General features: G+C 47.1%; 1 protein-coding gene across 1 annotated transcript in view; it reads left to right on the top strand.

The window, feature by feature from the left end:
- Positions 1-26,518, top strand: part of ATP6V0A4 (ATPase H+ transporting V0 subunit a4) — a 48,786-nt gene that overhangs the window by 15,363 nt on the left and 6,905 nt on the right. Inside the window, exons 9-17 of the mRNA XM_065883806.1 lie at positions 1,011-1,223; positions 4,426-4,576; positions 5,214-5,353; positions 6,798-6,955; positions 10,484-10,577; positions 14,175-14,293; positions 16,304-16,520; positions 19,626-19,727; positions 24,823-24,951. Of these exons, the coding sequence (XP_065739878.1) occupies positions 1,011-1,223; positions 4,426-4,576; positions 5,214-5,353; positions 6,798-6,955; positions 10,484-10,577; positions 14,175-14,293; positions 16,304-16,520; positions 19,626-19,727; positions 24,823-24,951 (1,323 nt within the window). The remainder of the gene's footprint in view (positions 1-1,010; positions 1,224-4,425; positions 4,577-5,213; positions 5,354-6,797; positions 6,956-10,483; positions 10,578-14,174; positions 14,294-16,303; positions 16,521-19,625; positions 19,728-24,822; positions 24,952-26,518) is intronic.

Raw genomic sequence — 26,518 nt, 5'->3', positions numbered from 1 at the left:
ACAGGTTACCACAAACTACGAGGCTTAAAACAACAGAAATTTATTCTGTCACAGTTCTGAGGTGAAAAGTCTGAAATCAAGGTGTCAGCAGAGCCAGGCTTCCTCTGAACGCACTAGGAAATGATCCTTCCTTAGCTGTTCTCCTATGGTTTGAGTGTTTGTATTGCCCCCAAATTTGAATGTCAAAAACCTAATGCCCAAGGTGATGGTGTTGGGAGGTGGGACCTTCCGGGAGGTGATTAGGTCGTGAGGGTGGAGTCCTCGTGGATGGGATTAGTGTCCTTCTAAAAAAGACCCCAGAGAGCTTGCTTGCCCTTTCTGCCATGTGAAGTTAGAATTTGAGGTCTGCAACCCAGAAGAGGGCCTTCACCCAACCGTGCTGACATTCTGATCTCAGACTTCCAGCTTCCAGAACTGTGAAAACTTTCTGTTGTTTAGAAGGCACCCAGCCTATGGTATTTCATTATAGCTGCCCGAGTGGACTAAGGCATCTTCCTAGCCTCTGGCAGTTGTCAGCAGTCCTTGATGGTCCTTGCTTTGTAGCTGCATCACTCTGGTCTCTGCCTGCATCACACATATCTTCCCTATGTGCCTCCATGTCCAAATTTCTTATAAAAACACCAGTCATACTGGAATAGCACCCACCCTACTCATTTTATGACCTCATTTTAACTCGATTATATCTGCAAAGACCCTATTTCCAAATAAGATCCCATTCACAGTTACCAGGGGTTAGGACTTCAGCATATCTTTTGGGGAGGACACAATTCAATACATCGCAATAGTCCTATAAGGAATTTAGAAGAAAAGGAAGATATAGTCCTTGCCTGAGGGTTTTAACCTCTAGTGGGGGAGATAAACTGCTCGTGAAAGGCCAGGTGAGAGCTGCAGGCTGGAAGAGGGGGCCAGGAGCAGAGGACGCCCCCGTGGCCGATGAGCCTCCATTGTTGCCACATTGTCCGGCATCTCCACGAGTGCCCCTTGTTTTGCTGTTGGTATTTTTTGCCCAGGTCATAACACAGACAGAGTCTCACCGTCAGCACCTCCTGCAAGAAGCAGCTGCCAACTGGCACTCCTGGGTCATCAAAGTGCACAAGATGAAGGCCATTTACCACATTCTGAACATGTGCAACATCGACGTCACCCAGCAGTGCATCATCGCTGAGATCTGGTTCCCGGTGGCAGACGCTGTGCGCATCAGGAGGGCACTGGAGCAAGGCATGGTGCGTGGCGCGTGGAGCAGGAGGCGGGTAGTCACGTCCAGCCTGAGCAGCCTCTCTGCCAGGCCCTCAGCTGGTCAGCCTCCTAAGTCAAGCGAACCTCACCTGGTAGGATTGTCTCCTTTATCTTTGCGCCTTCGGTCCTTACCCGGGGCGTGGGCGCATGTCAGAAACTCCCGCTCTTCTCAGCGTTTGATAAACATGCACCATTTCTTTGATCTTAGCAAGTGTGTACTGGGCACTGATGTGCCGTCACTCTGCTAGTTATGCCGGTAGGTACCGCCTTTGTCTGGCTGGAAAGGCAGATAACCAGGCACCTGCAATAACAGCCGGAACGCAGGGAGCGGATTGCTCACCTGTGCCAGCCGCTGTGCTGAGCACTCGGCGCACCTTACGTAGCCCTCACCGCGCTCTTGAGTCACCCCTCTAGGTGTTCACTGTGCCCCAGGAACTGACCTGGGGCTGTGCTGGCAGAGCAAAGGCCTGCTCTGATAGACTTTCTCGAAAGGGAGATAGACAGCAGGCTTGTCCCTAACCAATGTGATTTCAGGCAGTGAAATCGTGGTGAACGGGAAGTAAAGCAGGGGGAAAGTGAAGGGTGTGGGGAGTGAGGGGCCTGTCTGATCACCTATTCACCCCACTGGTGAAGAAGGGACCCTCTGCCCTAACTATTGCAAGCTGGCCAAACAGACGACACCTGATACTGGACAGATGAGGTTGGCCACAGTTTGTCACATATACTCACAGCCCAGGGGAGGACACTGCACGTCACACAGGACCGCATGGAGGTTGCACTTGGGACCTGCACTTGGGAGCAGAATGAATCAGCAGGAGCTATAGGGGAGGCAGACTTCATAGTGACAGGAGGACGGGGGACCCCTGTTTCCATGGGAGAATGTGATTATTAGCTTGTTTGAATGATTTTCTGGGGTGGCAGGGAGGTGAAACTCATCAGGTTGAAGCCTGGGCAGTGTGCCGTTGGTCTGTCTGCTGGGAGAACTGGCTAGGTGGGGAACCTTTCCTGTTAAGTGGGTGGCATACCTGGTGGGAGCATGGCTTGGCCTTTGGGGCCCCGAAGCTTTAGGTCTTTCTAATACCGTTCTAGGGCTGTTGGGGAGAAGGCCCCTCTGAGCAGCTGGCACTGGAGCAGACTTTCCTGCACGTCATGGGAAGATGAGGCAGGGTGGGAGGAAGAGCTTTCGGGCTGAAGGGTCTGAAGGGACCCAACCTGGAGGTCGGGTTGGATGAGGAGATAGGAGCTATCTTTATCCCCTCTGTACAGATGAGGAAACGGAGGCACCGAGAGTGGAAGTAACTTGACCCCGGTCCTGTAGCCAGGAGGTAGGATTTGAATGTCCCCACATCGTGGTCCAGTAACTACCCAAATGGGGCACTTACACAGAGCGTTTCACCCAGACTGGGAGGGGCAGCTGCTTCCCGGAGGAGTGCACGGGCTGAGCCGTGGAAGGGCGGTCAGTGGGCAGGTGGAGAGAGGTGGGGTGGCCAGTGGTTGGAGCTGGGGCGCGGCAAGTTGAAAGGCTTCGAGTAAGGTCGGGGAGAGGCTGCAGGGCAGGTGCTGGTGGACGGACTCTCTAGTGGTGTACCTTCCTGTGCCGGAGCGACACGGTCCAGTTTGTGTTTTAGAAACATTTCACTGCCGTGTGGGGCAGACAGCGGGCTGTGCGGGAGGGCTGCCCTAACGCAGGGGTCTGAACCCAACAGCGACATTCTGTAATTGTGAAGGGGCCAGACTCCTACAGGGCTACTTGGGACCATTTCTACAGCATCTCCAGTCCTGTGAGATAATTACTTCCCGAGATCGGAGTAGAGGACCTGTGTGGGTAGGAGGTGAGGAGAGAAGTGGAAGGGAGTGGCTATCATTATCATCATCACATAAGCAAAAGATACTTACTCCATGCCAGGCATTGTGTCAGCTCCTGGAGGGCATGTTTAGAAAAAAGGAGGAAGGCACAGTCCTTGCCCTCAAGGAGATCATAATCACACACATGAAAAGGCATATAAAAATGGAGTGAGGATGTCCTCGACTTGCTGTGTGACCTTGGGGAAGTTACTTAATCTCTCGGCACCTTAGTTTCCTCATCTGTAAAGTGAGGCTTGTGGTGATACCTACGTCATCGAGTTGCTAGGAGGATGGCTGAGCACTCGTTTAGTTGGTGCTAAGTTGTACTGAGTGTACAGGTGGTAAGCGCTGCTGGAGTTTGGAGTGACCAGAAGGTTCCTGGGGGGTGAGCTGGAGAATTGTGAATACTTGGAGAAGGGAAGAAGAGAGAAGCCTAGTGTGGAGTTGGCTGACTTCCATGGAGAAGTAGTGCGGGTGAAGGTGTGAATACAGGATTAAATCAATGTTGTAAAGAAGTCTGGATTATAAGACCAAAGAGATTTGATTTCATTCTTTAGGTAATGGGAAGGCTTTGAAGATTTTTGAGTGGGAGGGTAACATGACTAAAGTAGTGCTTTTTGTTTGTTTTATTAAAAGAAGGATTACGCGGTCTGGAGTAGGCACTAAATGGAAGGGAAGGAGACTGGAGTCCGATGGTGAGGCTCGGGGCCAGGCTGGTGGCTGTGGGAATGGGAAGAGGAGGGACTTAAAGGGGACGATTAGCAAGATTTGGTGATTAACCGAATCAAGAGAAGAGACAAGTCTCGTGATTCCAAAGTGCCTGGAATCTGGAGATTGGAGATTACTGAGAGGTCAGGGGAGGACCTGGCTTTGGGGCAAGTTGGCGAGTTCAGTTTTAGGCTCCTGGATTTTTGTGGGGTTGTTGAGACATGCGTGTTTGAAAGCCTGGGCAGGCAATGAAAAGAGAATTGAAATTTCAGAGAGGGTCAGGGCCATTGGGAATCTAGGAACAGAATTAGGAAAGTGAGTGAACTCTTGAGAGAGTGAGTAGGAAGGAAGGAGGGAAGAGTAGAGGGCTCAGAAGTGTGCATGACATTTGCAGGAGCCGGAGAATGGAAATTACCAGAGACTCAGGAGGAACTCTGCTCTCTTGACGCCTCTCCTGTAAGAGGAATGAGAAGAGTACTAACTTTACAGATGAGATCATGAGTCTCAGAGAGGTCAGAAAATTGTCCCAAGTTCACCCAGTAAGTGACGGCAGCAGGAGTAGGACTGTGAGATGTACCTGCTGACACCTAGCCTACGGCTCTCTTCCTTACATCCTCTTGTATGTTCTTTTTGCAGGAACTGAGCGGCTCCTCCATGGTCCCCATCATGACTGCAGTGCAATCTAAAACAGCTCCTCCCACATTTAACAGGACCAATAAATTCACAGCTGGCTTCCAGAATATTGTCGATGCATATGGTGTAGGCAGTTACCGGGAGATGAACCCAGGTAAAGGGACCGACATATTGCACAACTAGGCAGCTTGAAAATGAAAACTGGATAAGATTTACCCCTACAGTGGCCTTGGCAGTTAATCACTTTGATCTGTGACATTCCTAAAATCTTATTTGGTTTCCTAATGCCCTGTATTGTCTTTTGCAAATGGTGATTAGTGAAAGATTTGCTCTTCGTCAAGATTTCACCTGTTCTCCCTTAAACCGTAGATGTATCAGGCAGCCAGCTTCAGTTCTTGTTTCCTTACTGATTCAATGAGGGTCATCTGTAGGCGTCTGCACAGTCCCATAGCTGTTGTGTGGGAGAGATGGAGATGGACGTAGACAGGACTTGTAGTCAGAAGACTGGAGTCACAAGCTGTGTCACTAAGTTGACTTGTAAATGATCATGGGGAGAGTCACTTAACTGCTCCAAAACTCAGCTCATCTGTAAAGTGGGGAATAATAATACTTAGTCATTGATGAGCTAGTGTATGGGGGAGCTAAGTGAGTGTCAGGGGTGGGGATGGTGAGGGAAGACAGAATCAGAAAGACACAAGGAACCAGCTTGTAGATCGTGGTAGAGAAATCTTTGATGTGGGGCCCAAAGAATGTTGGGAGGACTCAGGCTGTGGTGGGTCTCACCTCTACAGCTCCCTATACCATCATCACTTTCCCCTTCCTGTTCGCTGTGATGTTTGGAGACTGTGGTCACGGAATTGTGATGCTACTGGCAGCCCTTTGGATGGTCCTTAATGAGAGACGCTTGCTGTCCCAGAAGACGACCAATGAGGTGAGTGTTCATCAAATGTCTCGCCTCGTTTCTTGGAGGTTATAAGTAGAATATTAAAAATGTGTATATTGTTTTCACCGTGGAAATAACATGTTGTTATAAGAAGTAAGAGAAAGATGGAAAGTGACAAAGGACCAGAGTTCAACATAAAAACTCCTGTGGCCAAAGGTAAATCCTTTGGACGGTTCGGTACAGTAGCATCTTTGTTTTTTGTACATTACTTGACATGCAGTGATCTTTTCCTTTACTTTTTTCCCTTAACATTGATTTTTTCCTTTGATTATAAAAGCAATATATGTTCACTGCAAAAATTGGGCAAATACAATAATCTAACTACCTAGAGAAAAATCACAATTAATGTTTTTTTCCTGTGCTTATACGCAGGTATATAATTTTCTAAAATTGGGATGAAATAGTGCATATTAATTTGTAGCTTCCTTTTTTTTCACTCAAAATATCACACATATTTTTTTACGGCAGAGCCCCTCTCCTACGATCAGCCCGTGATCAGCATTCTTATGAAAGGCTGAGAAATCCTGAATATCGGGTCTTCACTTGCACACCTGAAGTTTCCACATTTTCTGTGAAGTCCCTGCACAGCATTGTGAAGGTTGAGACAACTCAAGTCCGCCTTGTTTCAAAGTTAATCAGCTAACGTCACTTTATGTCCACTGTAATACATTTTATAAACTGGAAACACGCTTTTCACTCTGTTCTGAATTTTAAGAATATCTGCAATCTTTAATACAAGTTGACTTAAGTTGAGTTAGTTCAATGATGTCATAGCAAGTCAGTCATAAGCAGGGTTAGTGGGAGAATCAACCTGTGACCAGTAGAGTTTTCCATGACAAGCGTCTTAACAGCTGGGCTTTCCTATAATAAATATTTAAAGTCTCAAATGGACACTTCAGCTGTTCTGAGAACGGCTGATACACATCATCCAGTCCTACGGAAAACGCTTTACTCTTCTTGGTGGATGTACTTAGACAGAGACTCACTGTTATAACAAGACCCCAGATGAGTGTAGACTTCACTTGCTGTAAAACTTAGCAGCATAGGTGGCAGGTCCCAGAAGCACTTGAGGCAGCCGCCACCCACTTTCATGTCCCTTCGTTTATAAGGGAGGCCTCAGCTGCTTCAGTTACGTTTTCTAACCAAGGCTGAATTAAAGAATATGAATCTTATAAGTGCTTTGTTTCCACAGGGACAGCTACCATTCTAGGACTTTTCTGAATCACCCGTAGAAGCTCAGGAAAATCAGGATGTGTGTGCCCTGTCTGTCTGGATCACTTTGATGCCTGCCTGGTCACATGGCCCCTCTGTGTGGGATGCCCGTGTGCCTTGCAGTGGCTGTCCCAGTGGTGCTGGCGGCATCCTGTAACACACGTCCCCGGGGTCTGGTTCAGAGCCCACTGACAATCGTCCTCTGTCTCCCTGGGGCCAGATCTGGGACACCTTCTTCCACGGACGCTACCTCATCCTCCTCCTGGGCATCTTCTCCATCTACACGGGCTTGATCTACAACGACTGCTTCTCCAAGTCTTTCAACATCTTCGGCTCTTCTTGGAGCGTCCAACCCATGTTCAGAAATGGCACATGGAAGTAAGTTGGGACAGAGCTGGGTCACTCAGTGGCCATCCAGGTGGCCTCAGTGACAGTTCTCGTGGCGGGGGGATCCTACGCCTGGCCCTGCCCAGAGGTGCGCCCACCACTTCACCAGATAATTTGGTTTTATCTATTGAGTGTGAGACCTTGTACCGCTTCCTCAGTAACTGCGCTGGTAACTGTAATGCGTGGAGAGAGTTTTTAAAACTTCAGCTGAATTAAGTAGGTATCCTGGAGTGCACCCCGTGTGCCAGGCACTGTTGCGAAAACAACGGTGGGGCAGGTATAAACTGGGCATCCGAGTAGCGGTCGTGGAAGTGAGGCTTCCGGGAGAAGGAGGTGGCGTTTGAAACATACCTTGCTTGGCAGGGAGTCGGGGATAGAGTGAAATTATGCAGCCACATACTTAGGACAGAAGGCTTCGCTTTAAGAAAGGCTGATGCAGGTCTGAACTATATATAAGTGATCGGTTTCCCACGTTCAAAGCCCCGGACTCACCAGAAGGGCATTTTTGTTTTGACGGCTCAGAGCAGCTTGATTGAATGTTGAAAGCAAAGGAGGAGACGGTTAGTTTTGCGCTGCTGTACTTGTTCCCTGTACTTGTGGGGGACGGGGTGAGGAACGCAGAGGGTAGGGTGTGCAGGCTGGTGAGAAGTTTGGGCTGCAGGAAAGAGACCTGGAAGCTCTCTGCGTCCCCACCCACCACACCTTCCGCAGGCATCCCCAGTTATTATGCAGTGTGTCAGACACACAGTCATCAGGATGGAGAGAGCGCTTCGGAATGGAGACTTTTATGGAGAGGGAGAAAGATTTTTGAGTTTGAGGGGTGGGTCAGTGTGATGAATTGGGGGAGAAAAGGAGGGCAGTGGAGGGGCAGGGGTTTCGAGGGAGAATGCTGACTCCCTTGGGATCTTTGGGGCACCTTCGGCTGCCTGCGTCACACACTCGAGACAACCACAGTGGGTTCCGGGTTGCTTTGCGAGGCCTAAAAGTCCCAGGTGATGTTCCCTCACGTCTGCCCACTCACCTGCTTCAGGGCAGCTTCAGGTTTCTCTGTCTCTTTCTGGAACGTCCAGTGGGAAGTGTGAGAGGAGAGCACCGTGAGAAAGGGGAGGCGGAGATGTGTAACCGTATCTGCAACCTTGCTTCCATCTTTTCTCTCTCAAGCGTGGTAGGACTTTCTATTTAAGGCACATCAGGGGTCTTATCTGCTCACCAAAATCTGCACCACACATCGTAAGTTGGGGGAGAGAATACACCATCCGTCTCCTCTGAGGATTTCTCAGGAAAGATTCAACGCAGGGTTCCTTTCGACGTGAATGTTCCTAAGTGCATTTGGGGGCTTGGTGCTGACTGAAGGCCCGGGGGGCTCAGGGGCTATCGTAGTACAGGTGGGTGTGTCGCAGAGGCTCCGTGCCTCTCCTTTTAGTCCCTTTGCTGGGTCCAAGTGCCCTGTAGTAGAGGACAGGAATGTTGAACAATAAATAAGTAAATAAAAATGAAGAAGAAAACATTTTGCAGGACTACAGTTACAGATGGCTATGGCTATGGGGTTTTGTTTGTTTTTTCTTTGCAATTAGTACCCTGAAGAGATGCCTCGAAGAACAAAACTTTTCATAGCATTTGGAGAGAAATTGCTGAGTTTTGCTCTTCAGCTTTAAACTCATAAGCACAGTGATGGATCCCGAAACATGTGTTAAATCAGCGTAACTTTAGCAAACTATTTACACAAAATTTCACTTGCCCTGGAGTGTGACTGCGAAAAGTCCGAGTCAACTGGCTTGCTGTCACTCTGCAAACGTGGGTTGGAATATTGTTCTTTTGTGTGCACGTAAGTTACCCTGGCCCCAGTTCCAGGCTGTGGAGGCCAAGCCTAGTCGGAGAGACCCCAAGCTCAGCCCCACGCCCAAGCATGGATGGTATGAAGCAGACCCTCTTCAGCAGGGAGGCGAAAGGAAATCGTAGGCACACATCAGAGCGGCAAGGGGCAACAGCGGGCTGATTTTGTCACTGGCCACAAGCTAGGTCTTGGGCCTGCCTTCCCTGACAGTGGGCTAGAGACACTGTCCCACCATCCTTCAGCCACAGACCACAAGGATCGTGTGTGTTGTCACCAAAATTGGGTTGATTGACTCAGTGAGGGAGATGGTGCCCTCTGGGGATGGTGGGCATCTCAGTAAGAGGGTGTTAGAAGGGTATCCTCTGGGAGGATAAGGGGAGTGGTGGTCATTTTTGTGGTTTGGACAACGTCCTTATTTTTGAACTGTCCATATTTTGATATCAGATATGATTGTGGAATGGTCTTGTTTTTGTCTTGGTCCCTGATGGTCACAGGGTGGCCTTGTCTGATGTTCTGTGAAACAGATACCATGGCTTAGCTGTGGGCGCCAGGCCAGTTCCCTCTTTTATCTTTGTTGACACACAAACACACCTCTGATCATTAGATCCAACCATTTGCACCGAGGCGTGCTGTTAGGACCGGGGTCTAGGTCTGAGATGGCCGGTCAGGGCCTGCTGTTTACACTGTCACTGAGGGCCTGGTCAGCATAATCAGGCTTCCTAATTTCCCCCGTGCTACCGAATACCCACCACACCCCAGGTGCAGGAGGGAGGGAGTGTATTTCTAGGCAGCCTGTCAACGTTGCCAACATTCTGTTCTTCATCCTTTCAAATACTCATCCTTAGGCCCCTCCATAGATGTGTGCTCTTAAAAAAAGAAAAATTAAGGGCTTCCCTGGTGGCGCAGTGGTTGGGAGTCCGCCTACCGATGCAGGGGACACGGGTTCGTGCCCCGGTCTGGGAAGATCCCACATGCCGCGGAGCGTCTGGGCCCGTGAGCCATGGCCGTTGAGCCTGCGCGTCCGGAGCCTGTGCTCCGCAACGGGTGAGGCCACAACAGTGAGAGGCCCACGTACTGCAAAAAAAAAAAAGAAAGAAAAATTAAGCCCTAATGTTCTCAACCCCTTCAGGTTTGCACAGATGGTAAGAAATTCCTGCCCATTGACATTTGTGCTTCTGGGTGAGAATGGGACACAGATTTAAAGGCAGTTAATGGACCACAGCTTTCAGGGGCTGAGTTTCCCAGAGGTCAGGGGCCATGTGTGAAAGCCAATTCACTCCTCCAGGATCAGTTCTCGTGCTCCCAGGGGAGATTTCCCAGCCTGGTCCCAGGGCTGGGTTTTATCTCCTCTATACTCCTGTCACCCTTGCCCCCTGCCTCTTTTCTGATGTAGTATAACTTTTTCTTTACTATACCCAGTCAGGCTGAGAGCCCTTTGGAAACTCACACTGTGACCTCCTTGGGGGCCAGATGGTAATTTCTGTAGCTCAGTACCTAGGGTGATACGCAGCACATAGTAGGTATTCAATATCCATTTGTGGAATAATTGAATGAACCGATTGGTGAGTCGCACCAACAGTTAGGCTTTGATTGGCTTGCAAGTGGATGACTGATGGTACTATAGTATTTTTCCTACCTCTAGTTGATCATTGGTTTTGTTTTGTTTTTCCTTTCTCCCTCTGTAGTACACAAGTAATGGAAACAAATCCATATTTACAGCTGGACCCAGCCGTTCCGGGAGTGTACTCCGGAAATCCATACCCTTTTGGGATTGATCCGGTAATAATGTCTTCTGAGATTAAATATTCATTATGTAAAATGTCTTGCTGAGGAGATCTCTGTGTGGAGGGGACGAAAGTACCAGCACCTGTCCAATCCACCAACTTGTACTGAGATAGAATAGCATGTCCTGGAGGTTTTTGTGACGCATTGCAATGGATTCAAGTAAACGTCCTACCTGCACCCTTTACCCAGCCCCTGGGTCATTTTCCGTGCAATTTCCAAACATCTGCCTCTTTCTTCTCAGTTATACCCCTGGTGGTTTACCGTTGCTTCTTTAAAAGGCCCTGGTTGCTTGGAAAGTATGCATACTAGATAAGCAACTTAGCAACCTAACCGGGTTCCCAACTTTGGCGTTTTCCTGCAGTGATTAACATCTCTCTTTTTCCTAGAAAAGTGTGGATTTGCTTTTATATTTGCTTTATTTTATTGCATAGAATTATACAAGTTTTTAAAAATGTGTTGGGGCTTCCCTGGTGGCGCAGTGGTTGAGAGTCCGCCTGCCGATGCGGGGGACGGGGGTTCGTGCCCCTGTCCGGGAGGATCCCACGTGCCGCGGAGCGGCTGGGCCCGTGAGCCATGGCCGCTGAGCCTGCGCGTCCGGAGACTGTGCTCCGCAACGGGAGAGGCCACAGCAGTGAGAGGCCCGTGTACCGCAAAACACACACACACACAAAAAAAATGTGTTAACTTTAATGGTTTGTTATATCTACCTCAATTGGATTTGAGCCAAACAAACAAAGGTGCTTCCTCGCCAAGCCTGCAGGTACAAAGAGATGTCAAGAAGACACATCCCTATTTGGGTAAAACCCCTCACACGATGGCTTAGCACCATATTGCCACCAGGTGGCGGCCTTGTGCCCCAAATGAGCACAAGTGTCTGGAGCTGAACTTGGCAGATGGGGTTTATAAAAGTTTCCTCCACTCTCACTTTGTTGGAAGAGAACCTGAGACCACAGTTTTACTTGCTGACAGTTGAGAGTAATAGCACTGGCCCTAAAATTGGTTCTCTGGTCCCTCCTATCTTGTGGGTCATCTCCTCTTCAGTTTTCCTGTTCCTCCCACTTGCTGCCCACCTCCTGTCCCTTATAAAAGCAGCAAGCCTCACCCAGGATTGGTTTATACTTGCCACCCAGGGGCACTTGCATTCAAAGTTTTATCAAAAGAGGCGAAGTCCTTGAAGTCCTGTTTGTAAGCTGCAAAGTGCTAAAAATAAATGCAAGTTGTTATTTTTGTAGACTGGAAGGCTTTATCTTCAGTCCAAGGAATTTCATGATTAGCGAACAGGCAGCGGAGGAGTATTAGAGGGGAGTGATTTTTAGGGTCTGGTTGACCTTCCTTTCCTTTGAATCTCATTGCTCCCACTGTCCTGTCTCTTCTCTTCACAGCCCCCATCTCATGCATCAGCAAATCCTGTCTACCCAATTCTGCCCCTCATGGACAAAGGGAGGGTAGCAAATTTCACGATTCAGAATTGAGTGGTCCAGTCTTTACTCTGTGTGCAATTTTGTCATCTGCCCATCAGTTAGAAAAGAAAAGAAAAATGTGAGGGTGAAAGGGAAGGTGATGTGCTGAAAATAATTAATTTTTTCCTAGTAACATTTAGATTTTTAAAGATTTTTGGCCTTTTTAAACATTATAAAATAATATATATGATTAAAAACCCATATAATACAAAAATTATTAAAAAATAAAAAGATAAAGCAGAAACTAACACACCATTGTAAAGCAATTATACTCCAGTAAAGATGTTAAAAAAAAAAATTAAAAAAATAAAAAGGAAGAGTTGCCTTTCTTACCTTTCCTCTTCCTGCAATCTGATTGCCCAGAGATAATCTCTTTAATGGAACATTTCTGTGTTTATATTAGCACTTATATATATTAATGAAGGGTTTGATTTTTACATAATGTAAATTTCTACAGCTGCATTTATTAACTCTGTTGAGCATCTATTTGTGAGTCAGATCACAAAATATTCGAGCATCAGAGCTGAGGGGGCTTTCTAAAGGCGTCTGTAAATATTTTATAATAAATGAACATTATACAATGGTTACAAGCCCATGATTTAGAATCAGATAGGCTGTGTTTAAATCTTGGATTTTCTATTTACTTGCTACGTGATTTTGAGCAAATTATCATCTCTGGGTCTGTGTTTCCTCATCTGTAAAATGGATATAATAATAGCCCTCATAGAATTGCTCAGAAGAGTAAACGAATTTTACAGGTAAAACACCCAGAAGAGTCTGTTGCATAAACAGAGTAAACGCTCCATTTGCTGTTATATTATTTCTCCTTGGGCGTGTAAGTAACTTAGTCTCTCTGAGATTTTGATAAATGCCCTTATCTGTAAAATGGGAATACTTACAACTATCTCATAGAGTTTTTGTTAGAATTAAATGAGATAAATATACTTAAAGAGCTTAGTATGTACCTGGTACTTAACCGTGAACATTTTTTAGTTTTTCCAAGCTGGGTCTAAGGTGTACTGGTAACCCTGCCCTTACTGTGTTGAGTGATTCTGTGGAGACTGGCCAACCAGGAGGGCAAAGGGAAAAAGCAGAGGGTGGAGGGCAAGCCTGGTGCAGCTTCAGTGCCAGGGCAGATGGGGAGGGTAGTGGAGGTGCCTCTGGGGTCTGAGCACCTGTTACAGGAGTCCCTTTCCCCATCTTCCCAGCAGCCCCCTTGGTGTTTGTTAAGCTGGTGGCCGCTCAGGACATTGTTGAGACAGAATCAGTGAGAGGTGGTTCCTGCATGGGGGAGGGGAAGGTAACTGTGCACTGAGGCTGCACTAGGTGGACGTCGACCCCTTAGCAGAAGCAGAGGAGTTTGGAGGAGGAAGTAGTTTAGGAGGAAAGAAAAGAAGACCCTGTGGCTTTGTTAGTTCTGAGGAGCAAACCCTCCAGATGCCTAAAGTTCCAGAGGGGTCAGAGGTAGAAGCAAGGACTTGAATCATTCGCGTGGGGGTGGGTGTTGGAGATTTCTGCGGGGAAGAAGAGCGTTAGTGACTGGGACCATTAACCGGGGTGAGGCCACGACAGCCCCCAGCCACTGAGTGCTTGTCCTGTGTGCCCGTCTTGTGTGGGCAGGACAGGTACACACGTCCCTCTCTGTGCCAATAAATGTTGGCTACAGGAGTGGCTTCTTGAGAAGGGCCTGGGAAAATGCTTTGTAATGTAAAGTGCTATAGAAATTCAGCCTAAAAGGTGGTATTATTAAGAGGGGATGGGCTAAATTCATGGACCAGAGATCTACACCATTAATGTGGGAACCCAGGCAAGTTTGAGATCTCTCCATAATGTTTCAGAATGTCTTTTCATTTAGAACAGGGGAAAAATCATGTCGGTTTTTTTTTTTTTCTTCCAGTTACTTGATGTTTTACTAATGGTGCTATTGGTTCCAACACAGTTGTCATGAGAATTGCATTTATAAGGGGTTTGGTCCTTTTCTGAGCCTAAAATGCATGGGCTGAACTGGACAGAAATTTGAAAATGTGGTTCCCAGAGCGACTTTTTCAGGGGAAATCGAGCTTTAGCCCCTGACTCTGGGAGAACTTCTAGACTCTGGTCTCATGTCTTTCTTGTCACGTTTCCCTTCCAGGTTTGGAACTTGGCTTCAAACAAGCTAACATTCTTGAACTCCTATAAGATGAAGATGTCAGTTATCCTGGGAATTGTCCAGATGGTTTTTGGTGTCATTCTCAGCCTTTTCAATCACATGTAAGTTTCACAATGAGCTTTCTGCCTGTTGGTCTGACCGTGTCGGGGATGAGCAGTGGCAGAGCCCCCAGTTTGCTCCTGTGTCCCTCCGTGCAAGTTTCCTTCCTATGGGGACTGCTTTCCCCGGTCTCTTGGCTTGAGTTCAGACAAGCTGGTTTGCCAGAAATGACACCTCTGTTTCTCCTGAGCTGAGGGCACCTTTCACCTCAGAGGTATTTGAGGGTTCAGAAAGACTGCAAGGCCACAGTGCTATGTGTCCTCCCAGCCTGCAGGGCTTCCGCTGGTGCTAGATCCAGGCTTATAACTCCCACCAGTGGGCAAATGGGGACATAAGTGCCCTCAAATTCTGAATTCCATTCGGTATAATTTCTTCCTGCTGGCAGCAGCCTCTCTCTCATTTCTTTGACTGTTAACGTTCTCCCATCTCTTCTTTCTGTTAAGATTGATCTGTAGAAAGCTTCTCAAACTTGCATATTTGTGCTAAGTTGTAAATGTTTGAAAACGGCCTCCAATATGCCTGTTTAGAGATGCTTTTGTGGACATGGCAGCTTGTGGGTATCGCTGAAACCCACCTGCCAGGAGGTCAGCACAGTGCCAAAGAAATGGTACAGAGTTTAGAGTCAGAAGGTTGACTGATGGTTCTAACTCTTTATAGCTGTGTGATCATAGATGTGTAGCTTAACGTCTCTGAGATCGTTTTCTGCTATAGAATGGGAATAGAGGAGTCAGAATGGGTCGGTTACTGTGTAGTAACAAACAACTCCCAAATCACAGTGGTTTATGGCCGTGATGCATTGTCATCGTGGGCCACCGGGGACACTGCTCATCTCATCCTCACACTGGGACCAGAGCTGATGGGCTGCCACCACCTGGAAGCTGCCAATTGCTGTGACAGGAGAGTGTGGTCAGTTACACACTGACTCTTAAGGTTCCACCTGGAATGACACAGGCCACCTCCATTCCCATTTCATTGACTAGAGCCAGTCACATGGTGACCTCCAATCGGAAAACCAATAGATGTACGATTCTACTTAAAAAATAAGAACTATTTAGTGAGTAAACGAATGACAGCGCCTTGGTACTACTGCCTGCCTGAAAGTGCTGTGAGAGTTAAATGAGAGAGAAAACCAGGAGGTGATTTTTGGACTATCATTGACATCGTGTGTCAGGCTGGCCTCAACTATCTCTAGTAATCCTGCTTTATCATGGGATCTCCATTTTTCCCTCCAATAACTCTTACAATTAACAAAGGGTCTGGGGCCCTTTTCTGACATTTTAACTGGGTGTCCCCCAACTTAGTCTTGTGGGACTCTCTTAGAGCAGAAGTTGGCAAACTTTCTCTGTAAAGGGCCAGATAGTAAATGTTTTAGGCTTTGCAGGCCAGATGGTCTGTGTCACAGCTACTCAATTCTGGTGTTGTAGTGTGAATGCTGCCACAGACTCTGTGTAAACAAACGAGTGTGAGTGTGTTCCAATAGAACTTTATTTATGAAAACTGAAATTTGAATTTCCTGTCATTTTCACGTGTCATCAAATATTCTTTTGATTTTTTTCCACCCAACCATTTAATGATGTAAAAACCATTTTTAACTTGTAAGCTGTACACAACTAGGTAATGGGCTCAGTTTGGCCTGTGGGCCGTTGTTGACCGACTCCTGTCCTAGGGCGTCCTTAGGGGAAAAGCTGCCAAGCCATGCTTCTATATCCTTGTACCATTAATTGTGTTGATATGAATTCGGTCTGCATGGGAAGCTGTGGCCAGATCATCAGTTGTCTATGTGAGCCTGCCCTCTGCCTCAGACTTTATCTTCTAGACCCCGGTTCTCTCTGAACCTTTTGTGCAAAAGCACCTTCCTTTCTCATCTTCTCCAGCCATGCGTGATTGCCACTTGCCTGGGGAGTGGATGCAGGGTTCAAAGAAATGAACATCTGGTGATTTGGAGAGAATAGTGAGTGGCTGGTGTTCCTTCAGTGCTCTGTCTGGTATGTGTGTGTGTTTCCCACCCTCAGATTCTTCAGGAACACGCTCAGCATCATCTTGCAGTTCATCCCCGAGATGATTTTTATCCTGTGTCTTTTCGGATACCTGGTCTTCATGATCATTTTCAAATGGTGCTCCTTCGACGTCTCCGTGTCCCGGCGAGCCCCGAGCATCCTCATCCACTTCATCAACATGTTCCTGTTTAACTATAACGACCCTTCGAATGCACCCCTATACAAACATCAGGTACTGATGGGGCTTTCTTCTTCTTTTACGCACTTGATTATGTTAAATCTCTCTCCTACTCTTGGGTATTGCAGAGAGTAATTATTTGCAAGACTGAGCCATCTCAGCACCCGATGTGTTAGCTTCTTCAAATTCAGAAGGTCTTAACTGGATGAATGTCTGGGTGCTGAAGGCAGTGCTGTGGTGTGGCTCCAGCCGTTCCTATCTGGGTAATACGTGGGAGGGATTATTGCTGTGGGGTTGAAAATTAGCTTGTACGTTGTCTGCGAAGAAAGAAAACAAATAATCCTTCGGATTGATTGGCTTGAAACTAAACGCTCTAAATAGCACCTTAAAAATGAATAATCTTTTATTATAAAAGTAAACTCTAGTTAAGGTTCACAAGAAAGAAAATTGAAATAGAGTCAAGAAGAAGAATCCCTCTGTTCACGTGGGGAGTGAGTTTCTGGAAAACTGAACCAAACTCATGCTGTCCTATGAGCTTCCATGGCTAATTGGAGATGCTTTCTTTCTTTTTTTCTTTGGGCTCTTCTTCTATGGATGATACCTTCCAACAGTTGGATGTTATTGCCATTCTGACTTCTGTTTCTTTCAGCCTCATTATCAACTTAATATTTTATTTTAAAAAAGTATAAATGTCCCATGAGAGGTGGGTATAAAAATATCTCAGTGACTAATTTTTGGTAACACAAATAGTTCTTTTCCTCTGGCCTCTCCCAGTGATAACCTGATCATATTGTTTGCTGGTAGATTTTCACTAAGGGAGGATCCACTTATATAGGTTCTAATTCCTCTGGATCAAGCTCTAGGGCTAGATTTCCCAATATCAGTGCATGGCACCTGCCAGTGACCGCTCATCCTGGATCCCAGTTACAGCCATGCTCCTCCTACAGCTGCACACGTCCTCATGAGTTTGAATCCTAGCTGTGTTCTCCTCCCCTACAGAAGCAGCAAATAAGAAGAAGAAAAAGTAAGGAATGATTTTAGCTAATAATCAGAGACGACATGTAGCTCTGAAAGCTCTCTTATATCCCACCTTATTATTGTTGCACCTGTTTGTTATATATCAGTGGTGTAGGAACCATCCCTAGACTATTGGCATTAAATGAATGTATCTGGAAGGTTCGTTTATGCAATGCTGGAGTCTAAACGAAAGTTCACTTGGATTTCCCAAACAAGTCTTCTCTTTGAGGCACGGTACTCAGATTCACCACATAGTTCATGTGCTAATTCTTTTCCTAAAGACTAAAGTCCTGTCTTAGTGCACTGAACATTGAACAGTGAATGGCTTTTCCAGCTTTTTTCCATTCAAAAATGTTATTTGGAGTTGGCTGGTTTCCACACCCTGGAATGAAGATTCATTATCTAGACACAGTTTGCAGTTTCCATAACCTCATCTTCCCGTCATGCAGCTGGAAGAGACAGTGTAAGTTACTAATACAGCCTCCTCCAAACACTGCCCTGGTTGCTTCGTGCCATGTTTCAATATCAAAGAAGAAGGGCAACAGATAAGTAGACATCTCTGGTTGCTTTGTACATTGTGAAGGGAAAAAGCATGATATCTAAATGGGCAAATGGCAACGAGGTAGCTTCGAGGACAGGGACCTGGGACTGGCAAGTACAGTGTGTGTTCCCGTGGTTCTCCCCCTTCTTGGGAGCAGTTAAGAGTGGAGGAGGGGGCTTCCCTGGTGGCGCAGTGGTTAAGAATCCACCTGCCAATGCAGGGGACATGGGTCTTCTCCCTGGTCTGGGAAGATCCCACATGCCACAGAGCAACTAAGCCCGTGCATTACAACTACTAAGCCTGCGCTCTAGAGCCCGCGAGCCACAACTACTGAGCCCGCGTGCCACAACTACTGAAGCCTGTGCACCACAACTACTGAGCCTGTGCTCTAGAGCCCGTGTGCCACAACTACTGAGGCCCGCATGTGTAGAGCTCGTGCTCCGCAACAAGAGAAGCCACCGCAACGAGAAGCCCGTGCACCGCAACGAAGAGTAGCCCCCGCTCACCACAACTAGAGAAAGCCTGCGGCCAGTAACGAAGACCCAACTCAGCCAAGAATAAAATAAAAGAAAATAAGAGTGGAGGAGGGTAGGAGATGGAGAAGATAAAATGTTTCCACTATTATCGGGGTAAATCTTGTTACAATTGGGATGATAATAACTTGTCTCACTGGGAGCTTGGCCAGAACAGTTAAAGAAATGTGAGGGCTCAAGAAGCGTTTTCCCTTTTACTCTGAGCACTCCATTTCTACACCTTTTCAATGGCTCTGATGAAACCTTCCCAGGAGTCTTGGTTCTTCAGACCATAGCAGCTCTGGGTCAGTCCTCAAACCCAGTGACTCGGGAGGGTAGGAAAAAGAGTTGGGGGTGAGGATGTGAAAGGAAATATGTGACAGGATGATAAAGTGGGATGTCGCCTGGGCTTCAGCGAGGCATGAAGACCATAGACGCCTCACTCCAGAGTGAATTCTGACAGTGAGAGAGACAGCAAAAGAGAGTTCAGCCCAGGCGTCCCAGGACCCGTTAGGTGACTCACCCATAATGAGTTCTGTGCGAGTAGGCGACGATTGTTTTGAAAAAGAGAGCACAAGGGCTTAGTAGTACTGGAAATACAAGGTTACTGATGGAGACAGTAAATTTGTGACTTAAAGTGACCCAAGGACTTTTGGTCACTCCAGAGTGACCAGCGCAGTGCCAGGCCAGCGCTTTGTCCAGGGCCAGGGCTGACTGTCCCCGCGGAACAGAGTCAAGGGGACCAGGGACAAATAAAGCTGCCCTTATGATGTGGCTCATGAGCTCTTCTGTCCAATGACAGGCTCCACATGGTGCGGGTGTATGATAAGGGACCACTTAGAGAGTAAGGAATAAAGACAGGGAGACTCCAGTGTCCACCATGAGTGGACACCCCATAGCACCGGACTGACAGCTGTCTCCCTGCACTGGGAATAGCCCAAGATGGGAGGGTGAATGGGTCCGTTGAAACGCTGTGGATCACTCCAAATAAAGTGCAGCTACAATGATACAGATTTACCATTTGTACCGTGTGAAATGTGCTGTGCAATCACCTTGAAATGATAGGATCTTACGGTTTCGGTCTTACAGCAAGAAGTCCAAAGCTTCTTTGTTATTATGGCTTTGATTTCTGTGCCGTGGATGCTTCTGATTAAGCCGTTTATTCTTAGAGCCAGTCATCGGAGATCCCAGGTAAGCACCATCCACTTCCATTCACTCACTGTGGGTAGGAGTGTGGGTTCCCTGCAAGTGTAAGTTGGGGTTTAGAGAGAACACCGCATTGACCAGGGCCTGAAGGACCTGGTGAGGTGAGGAACTGGCCCACCCCAGGTATGCTTCCTACTGCAGAGCTCAGCTTTTCCTTGGGGCTTTCTTGATTCCAGCATGATGGTCGCATTTAAATCTTACGTGCTGCAAACCGTGCTTGGGGTGTGTGTGCTGAGTCAAGTGGTAGGTAATGACTTTTAAGGTTCTGAATGTGGTCGTTTTATTCGTTGAAAATAAGACTCTTTTACTGTAGTTTTAGTGTGTTAATGAGTATTGAAAGTTGTTTTCATCAGGATTCTAAAGTTGTGGGCTTTTACTGTATTATGTTACAGATGGTGAGAGGGAACTAGAGGAGGAAACACGTTTAAATAAGTCTGTTCTTGTTTTTCTGATTTTCACCCTATTGTCAAACACCAGTTTCAGCCCACTTCCTCCTTTTGTCTGAACTTCTCCTGAGCCTCAGGTTTACTCAGAGGGTGACGAAGTGTTTACTGTCAGCCTAAATCACATAGGATTTGGGAAGATTAACCTTCCAGGACCATTAGAGTCTAGAAGTGACACACAGGCACTGTTTGAGATGATTGGTCTCTGCTTCCCTCTGTTAGTACAAAAGATTAAGTGGGCTGTGCTGAGATCACGTATGTTTTAAGCGGTTGGAAATATTTTCAGGTAAACTTTTTTTTTTTTAACATCTTTATTGGGGTATAACTGCTTTACAGTGGTGTGTTAGTTTCTGCTTTATAACAAAGTGAATCAGTTATACATATACATATGTTCCCATATCTCTTCCCTCTTGCGTCTCCCTCCCTCCCACCCTCCCTATCCCACCCCTCCAGGCGGTCACAAAGCACCGAGCTGATCTCCCTGTGCTGTGCGGCTGCTTCCCACTAGCTATCTATTTTATGTTTGGTAGTGTATATATGTCCGTGCCTCTTTCTCGCTTTGTCACAGATCACCCTTCCCCCTCCCCATATCCTCAAGTCCGTTCTCTAGTAGGTCTGTGTCTTTATTCCTATCTTACCCCTAGGTTCTTCATGATATTTTTTTTCTTAAATTCCATATATATGTGTTAGCATACGGTATTTGTCTTTCTCTTTCTGACTTACTTCACTCTGTATGACAGACTCTAGGTCTATCCACCTCATTACAAATAGCTCAATTTCGTTTCTTTTTATGGCTCAGTAATATTCCATTGTGTATATGTGCCACATCTTCTTTATCCATTCATCCGATGATGGACACTTAGGTTGTTTCCATCTCCGGGCTATTGTAAATAGAGCTGCAATGAACATTTTGGTACATGACTCTTTTTGAATTATGGTTTTCTCAGGGTATATGCCCGGTAGTGGGATTGCTGGGTCGTATGGTAGTTCTATTTGTAGTTTTTTAAGGAACCTCCATACTGTTCTCCATAGTGGCTGTACCAATTCACATTCCCACCAGCAGTGTAAGAGTTCCCTTTTCTCCACACCCTGACGTGGCTGATGGTAGAGTCGGGGACCTGGGTGGGTCCAGGCTGGAGTTCAGGAGGTTCGTCTCTAGGTGGCGCTCTCTTTCTAAATCACCTGCCTCTCCCACTATTTCCTGCCAGCCTCGACCAGATCCAAAACCTGTCTGAGATATAATTTATGTGGGATATAAATACACAGGAAGGCAAACCAAAGAATACTTGTTTATTGTTTGGTTAATAGGTGAGAGACCAAGATGGTAAAGGAGAGTTGAGGTGGACCATTGTCCAAATAGGTGAACTGGTGTTTCAAAGGAAGGTGGCAAATACCTTTCTGCAGAAACAGATGCAACTGTCTTTCTTAGAAACTCAACCTGTCCGTAAGTCGAGGACTAGGTTACTGCTGGCTCGCCTGAGTCCCAGGACTCTCAAACCATAGCTTGTCTTATTCTTTGCTCCACAAAAGCTGTTTAAATAGTGGCTGAGCCCAAAGTGACAGATTTCTCCCTTTTCCCCACGGATGACTTGTATGACAGGGAAGGAAGTAGAGGTGCTTTTGTAGTCTGCCATCTTGGGCGATACCTCCTAGGCTGACTCAGGGGAACAGGGGCTCCCAAAGGCTGCTTGGAGGCCTGCCTCCTGGCCCCTGGGATGTGTAGCTGTCGACTGACTCCTTAGGCTGCTGGTTACATGGTCCTTTTTCATGTTAGAAACATTTCCTTCCACCTCCATCCAAGAGATGATTCCATAATGGAATTATCTGGCCTCCTCTCAAGTCCCCCTGTGAAGCCTTAAAGAGGTCCAGTACATAGAGATTATAAACAGACTTGTTCTGATGGGCCTTGGGGGAAATGAGCAGAGGTCCCGTCTCCTCAGGCTCCTCTGTAACCCTGTAGCCCTGGGTCCCTGCAGGACATGGTTTGGAAACCCCTTCACTAGAGGGCCACCTGTGATGTGGCCCTTCTGGCACGCACCCTGTAGGCAGCCAGTGAGCGCACACCTCCTCCCCAGAACTACTCATGCCAGCCCCCTGGACCGCCTGGACCACCCACATTCTGCTTCCTCTTCTGACTTGCTGCCGTGGACCCAGGTCTCCTATCACTCCGTATCCCAGGTCACGGTGAAGTAACTTTGCATTTCTATTGAAAATCTTTACATCTACCTGCGTGTTTTCTATGCTTAAATTCACTGAAGTATAACCTACATACATCAAAGTGCACAAATGATAAGGGCACAGATCAGTGAAGTATCATCACATGGACACATCTGTGTGACCAGCAGTCAGATAGAGACGCGGAACACCATAGACCCTGAAGTCCCCGTGTGCTTCCTTCCGGTCACTGTCACCCAAGGTCAACCACTATCCCGACGTCTAACACCACAGGTTAGTCTTCCCTGCTCTGGAACTTTATGTAAGTGGAACCATACACCGCGCCTTCGTCTGGGTCTGGCTTCCTTCATCCAGTGTTATGTTTGAGAGATTGTGTGTGCGTGTGTGTGTGTGAGTGTGTGTGTGTGTGTGCGTGTGAGATAGCTATGTATTATAGTATTCCCTTGCGTGAATATACCACAATTTGGTTATCCATTCGTATATTGATAGTTATTTGCCTTTTTTCCAGTGTTGTTAGTAATTACAAATAGTGCTGCTGTGAACATCCTTGTGTCTGTCTTTGTGCACATGTGTTTTACGTGTTTTTAGACAGTTGCAAGTAACTCATTTAAAATTGATTCCTATTTTATTTCAGACGGCATCCAGCTCAAACATTGTGAGATGTTTAGTTAGGGGGATTGCAAAGTATATTTTGAATGGGAAGAAGAGTCAGTAAGATCCACAGAGTCCCAGTGTCACACTTCTACACAGTTGTTCATGCTGATTTGAACCAATTTCAGGATATGACCAGAAGAGGCTAGCATTTAAAGATGGAAGTGGAAAAACTGTCTTCTGTTTCTTCTTTGGTATTTTCTTCCTTAAGTTGATGGGGAGAGAAAATAGGATTTCAAGAAGACAAAGTAATGTTAACTTGAGCCCCATTTTCTCACCATGGGGCAAGGAACCATGGGCCAAGGGGAAAGGCTTACCCAGAGCCCCCTCTTGGTACCCAGCACCCTGGAATTCCTGTCCAGATGGACACAAGCCCACTTCCAGGGCATAAAAAGGGCCAACCACAGCACCGGACTGGGTACCACTGACCCTGGTGTGGCCAAGGGGCAGCAGGACTCCCAAGGAGGGAGTGTGGGTGGAACGTAGACATTTGGGTGGGAGTGTCCACGCATGTGCACACGAGGCCACGGCCCTTGTGCTGTGAGATGAAATCACAGGTGAGAAGGGAAGGGTCATACGCCGGGGTGCAGGGCCAGCTCTCCCATGCTGCCATGTCCTGGTGTGGGATGCTGAATTTGAACCTGGCCTTCCAAGTTCTTGTGAGAATTTATTTATCAAGACAGACACCAAAACATATTTTATTTAGGAGTTTGTTGGCTTGATTTCTAACTATTAAATATTTAAACATATGGCATGTGGGCTTTCATTTGTACCTTTGCCCAAAGATCTGCAAATATCAGGTTCAGACCTGCTGAAGAAAGAATGGTAAAGACACTTTAATGCCTAATTTGCAATATGCCACCCGTGAAATTATTCTAGGAAAAACTTTGGCTGTGGGACATTAAATTTCACAGTGACTTGAAAGAAATATTTTCTTCAGACTCAAGGAGAAAACCAGGCCAAATTGAATGGTGACTACACCTAGATTTTTTTTTCCTTGAATTTTTTTCTTAGCTATTTTCATAAAGTGATGTTTTTATTTTAAAAAGTATATTTGTGTTGGAAAAGTCATTGTCTAGTCCGTTTGGGCTGCTGTAACAAAATACCACACACTGGGTGGCTAAAACAACAGAAATTTATTGCTCACAGTTCTGAAGGCTAGGAGTCCAAGATCAAGGTGTCAGCGTCGTCACCTTCTGGTGAGGCCCCTTTCCTGGTTCACTGCTGACAACTCTCTGTGTCCTCACCTGATGGGAGGAGCTCGGGAGCTCTCTGAAGCCTCTTTTATAAGGCACTAATCCCATTCACGAGGGCTCCACCCTCATGACCTAAGTACCTTCTTTCTAATACTTTCATCTTTGGGGGTTAGGATTTTAACATGAATTTTGTGGGGGGGCACAAACATTCAGACCATAGCAGTCATTAATCTCTCTTAATTTTGCTTGTAGAAATCTGGCTGTTTGGGTCACACGACGATTGGTTTCCTGTAAAGAGTGTGATTAATTTGGCACATTCTGGAACACAGTGGAGAAAAGCACATGCCCTGGAATTAGACTGCCTGGATTTGAATCCTGGCTCTGCCACTAACTAGCCTTACCAGCTGTGCAGTCCTGGGCTCATTTCTTAACCTTTCTGTTACTTAAGTTTACTTCTCTGTAAAATGGGGGTGATAATTGTGCTTACATAAAAAGATTGAATAGAAGGTTTAGAACAGTATCTGGGACATGGCTAATATTTAATGAGAGCCTTTATATAGAAGTTTTGTCATTCGAAGGGTGAATTTGACACTGCATTTTCTTATTTGCTGAAAGCTACAGGCCTCCAGGATCCAAGAAGATGCCACCGAGGACATTGAAGGTGACAACTCCAATCCTTCCATGAGCCCTGGCCACAGGGCTTCTGCAGGTGCCCATGGGGCTCAGGATGACCACGATGAAGAGGTATCTGGGGGAGTTCCCTGGTGGCCTAGTGGTTAGGATTTGGTGCTGTCACTCCCGTGGCCCAGGTTTGATCCCTGGTTGCAGAACTGAGATCCCACGAGCTGCATGGCCAAAAGATTGATTGCTTATCTAAAGAAGAGGGAAGAGGTATTTGGGACTTGACACCCTATGAAGACTTCCAGTTTGTACAGATTCTAGAAGCCAGATCTAGTCAGGGATGGTGCTCACGTATTTAACAGCCAGTAGCGTGTGGGCACCAGCCAATCAGAACGGACTTCGGCAGTAGAGCTGGGAGGGTTGGGAGGACCCTGCTGGTGGCAACCCTGTCATCACTGAGTCATGGGAAATTGGGGAGGTCCCAGGAAAGGGGGGTCACTTAAGCTTACAGCTACTTACTAACCAGTCAGGGAGCCTTTTAAATAATTTCGCCCAGGTGCCGCTCTATCTGTGAGTATGAGGTGAATATCAGCCTCACATTTAGTGACATAGAAGGTCCTAAATGTTACTGAGGTCTCCTTGGCTCAGAACTGGGCCCCTGGGAGTCTGCCAAATTTATGATGATCTTTCCCATCAGTGACCCTCACTCATGAGAGCAGAGGCCAAGTCTGGTCCCTTATATTGAAGCAAGAAGTGGGTTATGGGGCTTCCCTGGTGGCACAGTGGTTGAGAATCCGCCTGCCAATGCAGGGGACACGGGTTCGTGCCCCGGTCCGGGAGGATCCCACATGCCGCGGAGCGGCTGGGCCCGTGAGCCATGGCCGCTGAGCCTGCGCATCTGGAGCCTGTGCTCCGCAACGGGAGAGGCCACAACGGTGAGAGGCCCGCGTACCGCAAAAAAAAAAAAAAAAATAATAATAATAATAAAAAAGAAGTGGGTTATTTATTCTCAGTCCTCCTCCCCAGCGTAAGCAGCCTCAGATGCCATCGCCGCCTCTGGCCTCAACCCTGGCTCAGTCTCTTCTTTGTTCACTTATCTTTGTAATATTGTCTGCCTCTCAAGGAAGTCACAAATTCATGTGTTCTTCTCTCCTCCCTCCCTGTCCCTTTCCATCCAAGGGCAGCCACTCCCCGCTCAGGAATTTACCATGTTTTCCCAGACGAGACGGCTGGCTGCTTTTATACCATGACTGAAGTCACCCACGGTCCTGAGCCCCGGGCAGGGGTTTTTTTTTTTTTTTTTTTTTTTGCGGTACGCGGGCCTCTCACCGCTGCGGCCTCTCCCGCTGCGGAGCACAGCCTCCGGACGCGCAGGCCCAGTAGCCATGGCTCACGGGCCCAGCCGCTCCGCGGCATGTGGGATCTTCCCGGACCGGGGCACGAACCCGTGTCCCCTGCATCGGCAGGTGGACTCTCAACCACTGCGCCACCAGGGAAGCCCCCCGGGCAGGGGGTTTTAACCCGAGCTCTGTTCTAATTCTGGAGTGGGGACAGGGTTCCTGAGGCCTGAGAAATGCTATAAATAACTCCGTCTGTGGTGTTAATTACTTTAAAAAAACCAACAAGTATTCATCTGCACCAATGAATAGTCAATTAGAATTAATGAAAAATCTGGATCATGGAAAGTTTT

This window comes from Phocoena phocoena, chromosome 9 (assembly GCF_963924675.1).
Source record: "Phocoena phocoena chromosome 9, mPhoPho1.1, whole genome shotgun sequence".
NCBI lineage: Eukaryota > Metazoa > Chordata > Mammalia > Artiodactyla > Phocoenidae > Phocoena > Phocoena phocoena.
This window is presented reverse-complemented; position numbering and strand designations above follow the sequence as displayed.